Source organism: Lathyrus oleraceus, chromosome 1 (assembly GCF_024323335.1).
Source record: "Lathyrus oleraceus cultivar Zhongwan6 chromosome 1, CAAS_Psat_ZW6_1.0, whole genome shotgun sequence".
NCBI lineage: Eukaryota > Viridiplantae > Streptophyta > Magnoliopsida > Fabales > Fabaceae > Lathyrus > Lathyrus oleraceus.
Window position 1 is genome coordinate 440,814,979 of NC_066579.1, and position 8,852 is coordinate 440,823,830.

General features: G+C 32.7%; 1 protein-coding gene across 1 annotated transcript; it reads left to right on the top strand.

Annotated features, from left to right (window-relative positions):
- Positions 1–7,503: 7,503 nt before the first annotated feature.
- On the top strand, positions 7,504–8,610 carry LOC127115202 (uncharacterized). Its single transcript, XM_051046799.1, has 3 exons — positions 7,504–7,716; positions 7,939–8,295; positions 8,395–8,610. Exons 1-3 carry the CDS (start codon positions 7,504–7,506, stop codon positions 8,608–8,610), a joined length of 786 nt encoding a protein of 261 aa, XP_050902756.1.
- Positions 8,611–8,852: the final 242 nt, after the last annotated feature.

Here is an 8,852-nt window from a genome sequence, read left to right on the forward strand (position 1 = left end):
CCCGGTTTCTTCAAAGTGTTGCCTCTACTTTGACTTTTGAGGTCATTTAGAGCCATACGGTTAATGATATCAGTAGCTTCGGCGGCGCTTTTAGACAACAAAGAACCACCCGATGTAGCATCCATTAAAGTCTTGCAATTAGGTTGAAGGCCATTCTTGAAAATGTGGATTTGCATCAATTCGTCATAACCATGCCCTTTGCACTTTCAAAGCATGAATTTAAATCTTTCCCATGCCTCATTCAATGATTCGTTGGCTCGTTACGAAAACACGGAGATAGCCGTTTTGGATTCCATGAACCGGTTGTGGGAGAAAAATCTTTCAATGAACTTCTCTTCCAACACGTTCCAATCCGTCATGACTGCAGGTGTTTGATCCAAGTACCAATCTTTGGCTTTGCCGAGCAAAGCATGAGGAAATAGTCTTTTGAACAATGGTAGCTCTTGAGCTTGATCAACTCCGACTGCCAATGCTATCTCGTAAACTTTGGCGAGAAAAGCAAAGGGGTCTTCATGGTCCATTCCGGTGAATGGACTTCCGTATAGTAAGTTAAGAGTTCCCGTCTTCATCTCGGCTTGCCTTCCTGGGTGGTTGGCAAACTGAGTTGTATTCCTCGGACTGTTGACACATGGTGTGGAAACGGGCGGTGGTGGTGGTGGATCCATGATAGATGTGAAAGGTGGTGGGTGTGTTGTAGAAGAACCTTCTCCTTGTTCTTGTCGTTGTCTAGCTTGTTGCCTCCTTCGTCTCGTTATGCTATTCAGTCTCCTTGCGGTTCTTTCGATCTCGGGATCAAAAAGAAGTTGGTCCTCAGGAACCTGCCCTCGCATAAAACGAAAGCTGCACACTAAACCAAACAAATTAACAAGCACAAGTCAAAAATTCAGAAGTTAAAAATTCAGCAACTATTGTGATGCTCGCAATATCAATTCACAATCCCCGGCAACGACGCCATTTTGTTAGAACAGAGATAGAGTATCGGGATTTGTTATCGTCTCCGTAGGGATTATGTGATATTGTCGCCGTTCGACAGTTGTTAAGTTCTTAACTTATAGTAACAAGGGGGTTTTAGTTTTCGGTTACGGTAGCTTGCATAAAAAGTAAGAAATTGCGGTAAAAGTTTTGGTTTTACGATTTGAGAAAGATTGTCAAAATTAGGATTCAACGATCACTTTGCATGCATATGTTCGATCAAACAAAACTCATAAACTCCATTAGATGATAAACACATTCACAAAATCCTTCCAATGTGTTTATTTCTAACACACATTGTGGGTTTTTCCCATTTTGATCCATTGTTGATTTCTCACACAATCTATCAAAATGACAACTTTTAGGTTTAACTTTTTAGTGAACAAACTCATTCAAAACTATCTCTATCTAAAGAACAAGGATGGATGAAAACCTAGGTCAAGAGTTGGAAAACACCTTTCAATAATAAACCAACACAAAGAGTTATCAATAAAACAAGGTTTTCACCATACATTCATCATCAAAGAGTTTACAAATGAAGATCAACCCATATACATATAAAGCTTATGATCATCTACATCTAACCTTGACAAAATGAAAGACTTAGCTACTCATTTTCATGGTAGCTTGAACAACAAGTTTCGGAAGAAGGTTGATCAACATCCGAGTCGAAGAATCGAGATTGGATGGGAATCCACCATCTTTTTGTAAAATATTGTCAAGAGAAGAAGAAGAATGAGAAATGGGGTTTCTAGGGCACAAAAATCACCTCTCAGCAAAAAACAAGTAAAAAGATGATCCAAAAAGATCTGTTCCAAAAAGTAGCCCATACTACTTATAGAAATGGTTGCTGAGTTGTCATGCTCGCTAGGCGAGCAGAATGGTTCGCCTAGCGAGCCCCAAAATAAGTCACCAGAAGAGCCTGCATCCAAAGGAATCATCCCAGACAAGTTTGCATCTGTTCGCTAGGCGAACAATCCTTCGCTAGGCGAAGCCCTCACCTCTCTCATTCGCTCCAGCAAGTCTTGATGTTTTTGCTACTGGAAGTGTTCGCTACTTGTTTGCCTAGCGAATACTTCGCTACTTCCCTCGCCACAATGAGTTTTGATCTTTTTGGTTCTGTCCAAGTCTGGGAGTGTTCGCTGGCATCTCGCTGCGTGCTCGTCTAGCGAATACTTCACTACCTCACTCGCCTAGCGAGCTTGCTTATGTTTGCTTTCTTTCTTGGATCCTTTACCATCTTTCTTGTGCCTTAGTTTTCTACTCTTTCATGCCTAATTTCTGCACAATAACACACTAATTAAATGTACCAAAATCATTTCACATAGTATTGCAAATCAACAAAAGCAAGGGCGGTTTCGAACACTTTTTCAACAAAAAGGAGTGAAAGATGTCCACATTTGATAGCTCAAATAAGCAAACTTGGGCATCTAACATAGAGTTGAGGAAGAGTATTGTAGTACAAAATGCAACCCACATGTACTTCGAGAATAAGCCATGAGTTTACTGACTGGTACCACATGCATATGGGGTAGAGGATAAAATGCAATGCATAAGCATTCATTGTATATTGCATAATGTTGTGTAATATTGTATGATTGTGTCTTATTTTATGATTGTATAACCTTGAGTCTTCTAGGTTGTGTGATTTCTTTGTTACATGCTTAAAATTGCGATTACTTGTGTTTAGATTGCTTAATTGTGATTGCATGCTTGACTTTCTATCCTTGAATGCTTGGATTGTGACTTAGAGTGATGTATATCATGTTAAGAAAGACAATGGGTTGTTTGGATGTAGGAAAGTGCAGAAAAATATATTGTTGGTTATGGTTGAATCTTTAATCAATTACAGGTTATTTGTAATTGATTACAGTGTTGGAAAACTTGAGTTTTTGAGTTTTAAAATGTGTTGAAATTGATTACAATAAACTTGTAATCAATTACAAGGATTAAAAATTGAAATTCTAGATTTCTGATTGATGTTGTAATCGATTACAAGTGTTTTAAAAATCGAAAATCGCCTAATTGTTGATATATATGTGTGGTAACTTGAAAAATAAAATGTTGTGAGTCAAGATAAGAACACTAATCAACCATAGGACATAAATTAAATGGAATCAATTGCGAATCATGGATACTCAGGTGTATCATATGATAGTGAGTATGTGTTGACATTTATTCTAAAATAATCGATTGAAGTACATGTGAGAAATGTCGAGACTTTCTGCACGCGCCTGAATGTAAACCCGTAATCATGAGGGTAATTCGGGCAAGGTGGTGGCCCACGCCATATAACTAGACCTAACAAAAAGGATTAGTAGAAAGTCACTGGTTCTGTAAAATTAGGATTGATATGAGAAGTGCTAGTAGGAAGTAGATGTTCCGCGAGGCTAACCGTCTCTTGAGGCCCTCATTAACATTTGAGTGAGTGTATCGACATTCCTATATTTTATGAGACAGATTATGCCTCGACCCCCCCCCCCCCCCCCCCCCCCCCCCCCTTTATTTTATTTTTAGACACATGAGTGTTAAAACTTAGTAGAATCTCTTGTAGTCCTTGATGACCTTCCTTTGAGCGGACTTATGGTTTTAGTAGGACTCCACTGAGATATTATTATTTTATCCCATATTGATGTTTATCTTTTTCAAATGAACAGGTTTCCTGTAAAGGGAAATGAAAGATGACTTGATGGATGCAAGAAGAATTTCCTTTTATCCTGTTTTTTATGTGTATTCTTAATTTTTTTTTTGTATTTTTGACATGTTGTTTATGTACGCACATTTGATGTAACTTATGTGAATTCATGTACTTATGTCAATTGTATGCTACTTTAATGTATCAGTACCACCATTATTAGCATGTCAATTATGATATTCTAGATTTTATTTGATTGGGGTATTACATTAAATTAAAAAAAAATTAGTCTATAAAAAAGAAAATATTTAAAAAGAAAATTATTAATAAAATTTTCAAAAATATTAATATTATTTTTTTATTAAAAAAACTACAAAGAATTTTCTTTCAATGATAGATTTCTCGTTTACATATAATATAATATAAATATCATTATAATATGGCGTATCTAACATATTTAGTTATGGCTAAAATCATTTTTGTTCTTTATCTTTGACTCGAGATCCAATTTGATTCTTTAACTTTTAAAAGACACCATTTTGATTTCTTAAGTTTGCAAACTATATCACATTATTAATTTCTATTTATTCTATTAGTCAAAATAAATTCCTAAGTTTATGTGGCACTAAAGTGATATGTCACATGCATTAGACCAATTTTGTGAAAATTAAACTATGGAAAAATTGTTCACTAAAATATTTTCTGAATTTTAATAAGTGTTCTTCGTTCTTCCTCAAATTTATTTACTTTCATATAAATCCAAAAAACTCAAACCTATTTTTGAATCCACAATCAAAATTTATTGCAAAACATAAAATAATATATATATATATATATATATATATATATATATATATATATATATATATATATATATATATATATATATATATTCACTTTTATTTGGTCATCAATTTGGAAGTCAAGCGTGAGTGAGCAATTTTATATTGGAGCATTTCTTTATGAACAACACATCTTGTGAAATATACAATGTATATTCACTCAAAATCTTAAGGTGATAAGTGCGTGGAAGTGCATAATCTCCACTTTTTTAATCAATGCAAGATTTTTCCACACTTGTTTCTCAACACGTTCAACTCAACTTGGTTTTTCTCAACATTCACTATCTAGTGTGAGTATATCTACAATGTTTTCCCTCAAACGTAAGCTCTTTCATCCACATAGACTTGTACTGTCATTGACACTTTTTTCAATGGGACATACTTCCTATCCACCATCATGTGGAGAGGACTTTTGATACAAGGAAATCAATTCTTTACTCAAATCAACGGCTCATGATACATTGTTGGGTCATCAATTTGGGGATCAAGATGAGAGAATATTTTTACATTGAGACATTTATTTATAAACAACACACTTTGTAAGAAAGATACCATATATTCACCCAAATTTTTTAAGTAACAGATGTGCGGATTCTCTCATTTATAAAGTGTTCAATCTCAATTTTTCTAATTAATATGAAACTTCACCATATTTATTTTTCAATACTTTTAACTCCCACTTATTTTTTAGCATTAGAAAAATGTTTATTCATCATACATTTTGTTATTGTAACTCTGATTCATTCGATAAAAAAAACAATAAAACTCTAATATATACGTTTATACTTTTAGTTAGTATAAATTAAAATACCAAAAAGAATTAAAACAAAAACAAAATGATGATTGAAAAACATGAAAATAAATAAAAACAACAACAACAAAGACATGCGTATAATATTTGCATAAACCACTACACTATAATCTTCCCATGATAATAAACAAAGAGAATTGATATCTTTACACCATATTTCTACACCTACACCATATACAATAAGGTTTCAATTTTTTATTATTAATTTCTCTCTCCTCTTATCAATCAAAACAAAAAACATATTTATTTAAATAAGTAAATATATATATATATATATATATATATATATATATATATATAATATTTATTTTAATGGAATTAAATAAATATTATATATATATATATATATATATATATAATATTTATTTTAATGGAATTAAATAAATATTATATATATATATATATATATAAATATTTATTTTAATGGAATTAAATAAACATTATATATATATATATATATATATATATATATATATATATATATATATATAATATTTATTTGAAATATTAAAATAATAAATTATTAAATTTTATTATTATTATTATTATTTTAAATTGAGGGAATATCAATATAAAAATGTATGATTAACAGATTTTATAACTTTATTAATCAATATTTTATATTTTATTAACCAACTTTGTTTTACTAATAAAAAATATTTTTAATATCTGGAAATTTACTAACAAACTTCATCACTTCATTAACCAACTTTTTATATTTCATTAACCAACTATATTTTACTACTAAAAATTATTGTTCATGCACTGTTCACGAGCATTATTTATATTTCATAATTTAATAACAGAACTTGGTTAATATTATGTAATTTATTGGTTAATAAAGTATCGAAGTTGGTTAATGAATTATAAATAAAATAAAAGGTTAATAACACACATATTTTTGATTAATTCTATAGTGAAGTTGGTTAATGACACAATTTTATATTTGCACTATAAAATAAATTTTATAAAAAATAATTTTAAGAATTTTATTTTATTTTTTTAAAAATATTTTTTAAATAATATATTTTTATTTTAAAAATAAAAACATTGTTCACCGTATAAATATGATGAACAATATATATGGTATAAGTATTGATGTCAAATTTGGGAGTATGAAAACTCATTGCTCATAAACAAATCTTGTTTAGCTTTAATAATTAATTTCCATTAATACTCGTATATTGAATTTAGTTTTGTAAATAGTGTATCAATAGAAGGTTGAAGAATAAGTTGTAGACAATAGGATTTTATTGACGAAACTGGAGACGAAAAGTATTAGAAGGAAATATGATTTTATTGATTTCTTTGGGTGTTTTTTTTTTGGATTTGAAAATTTTAGATTTTATGGATTTGATGAAGTAGATGCAAAAGGTGTTAGAAGCAATTCATATTCAGAAGCAGTGAGTCAGAAGCAAAAGGTTTTGAGGTTGTTGCTATAGAAATGTGTTTTACTTTATGGGTTTCTAGTTTAGTTTTGTTAAGCTTAACCTAACTAGTGTAGGTTAGCATTTTGCCTACGTGACATTTTTGTTTGTGTATATAAACCAAAAGAGTAACCGAATTTCATAACGCAATCAATAAAGTTTCTCTCAAATGTTAGTTAGATCTATTTTCTCTATCTCTCTTCTCTCTCCATGTTCATCATCTTCAACTTCAACATTGTACACTAACAATTAGTATCTAGAGCTCCGATTTGATTCACAGGGAAATACGAGTGTACGGTGAGACATGTGTGATTGATTTCGTTTCTTGAATTCCCGTTCAATTCGTGATCGGAATCGTAACATAATCATATTTCTTGATTTTGTGGAATTGAGAAACACGAGTGTTTGGTAAGATCTGTGTGAGTTTCAATGCATAAAATCGAAGATGAACATCGGAAACTGTAGCTTGGATAGAAAGCTTCAAGTGTTTGATGGAAAGAATTGGAATCGGTGGTCGATTCAGATGCATGTGTTGTTTGGCGCTCATGAAGTTATTGATCTCGTCGACGAAGGTTATGTTCCAGCTGCGGCGGATGCCAAGGAAGCATGGAGAAACGCACAAAGAGAAACAAAAAGAAAGATCAAAAGGGGTTTATTTACATCCATCAGGGTTTGGATGCAGACGTGTTTGAGAAAATCGTTGATTCGACGACGACGAAGGCTGAGTGAGACACATTGGTACGATGCTACGGCGGTGATGCATCAGTGAAGAAGGTGAAGCTTCAGTCTCTATGAAACCAGTACAAGAATCTCAACATGAAGGACAATGAGAAGATACTTGATTACATCTCTAGAGTGATTCTAATCAATAATGAGATGGAATCTTGTAGAGAAACTTTGTTAGAACAAGTAATCATTGAGAATCTATTGAGATATCTTACTCCTCAATTTGATTACATTGTTGTAGTAATTGAACATTCTAAATACCTAGGAACTATGAGGATTGAAGAGCTGCAGAGTAGTCTAGAGGCATAAAAGTTGTGTCTGACTGAGAGAACCTCTGAAAGAGAGGTAGAGCAAGCTCTAAAGGCGTCTTCTGGGAAGAAGAGTCAGAAGAAGTCTTGGTCAGAAGCCAAGAAGAGACATGGTGGTGGTTTTCAGAAGTCATAAGCCTCCAATTCTGATGAGAAGAAACATCAAAAGAGAAAGGATAAGTTTGACAAGAAAAAGGTTCAATGCTACTGTTGTCAGAAGTTTGGTCACTTTGCCGCTGACTGTTGGTCAAATAAGGGAAGGAAATCAGAAAAAGCAAACATAGCTAGAGGAGATTATGATGATGAACCTGTGTTATTGATGGCTTCTGAATTTGATGGTGCGTATTTGGTATACTGGTGGTATATGGACACTGGCTGCTCAGATCACCTAATTAGAAACAAACAATGGCTGGTTGATTTTGACTTTAGAAAGAAGACAACGATCAGATGTCCTGATGATAAATACCTTAAAGCTAAAGGTATGGGAAATGTCAAAGTCAAGGTAAAGAATGGTAAAACAGTTATGATCAAGGATGTTTGGTATGTTCCTGGAATGAAGAGCAATCTGATGAGTGTAGGTCAGCTGATTGAGAAAGGTTTCTCAGTTACTATGAAGAACAATCTCTTGAAGTTGTATGATTCTGATCAGAAGATGATTATGCAATCTGAGCAGGGAAGCAACATAACATTAAAGGTGAATATGGAGATAGCTGAAACTAAATGCCTTAGTGCAGAAGGCGCTAAAGGTGATAGTGAATTGTGGCGCAAGAGATTGAGGCATCTTAATTTCATATTCTTAGGGCATCTGAATTCTAAGAAGTGGGTATATGGAATTCCCAATATTGTGAATCCTGAGAAGTCATATGGGATATGCATGAAAGGCAAGTAACCTAGATTTCCATTTGCATCAGAGGTAGCCCTAAGAGCAAAACATGCTTTAGAAGTAGTACATTATGATGTTTGTGGATCATTTGAAATACCTTCACTTGGAGGAAACAAATACTTTATGTTGTTTGTGAATGAGCTCACAAGAATGACATGGGTAACACTCATCAAGTTTAAGCATGAGGTGTTTCTTGAGTTTTTGAAGTTCGAGGTAAAGGCTGAAAAACAGAGTGGTCAGAAGTTGAA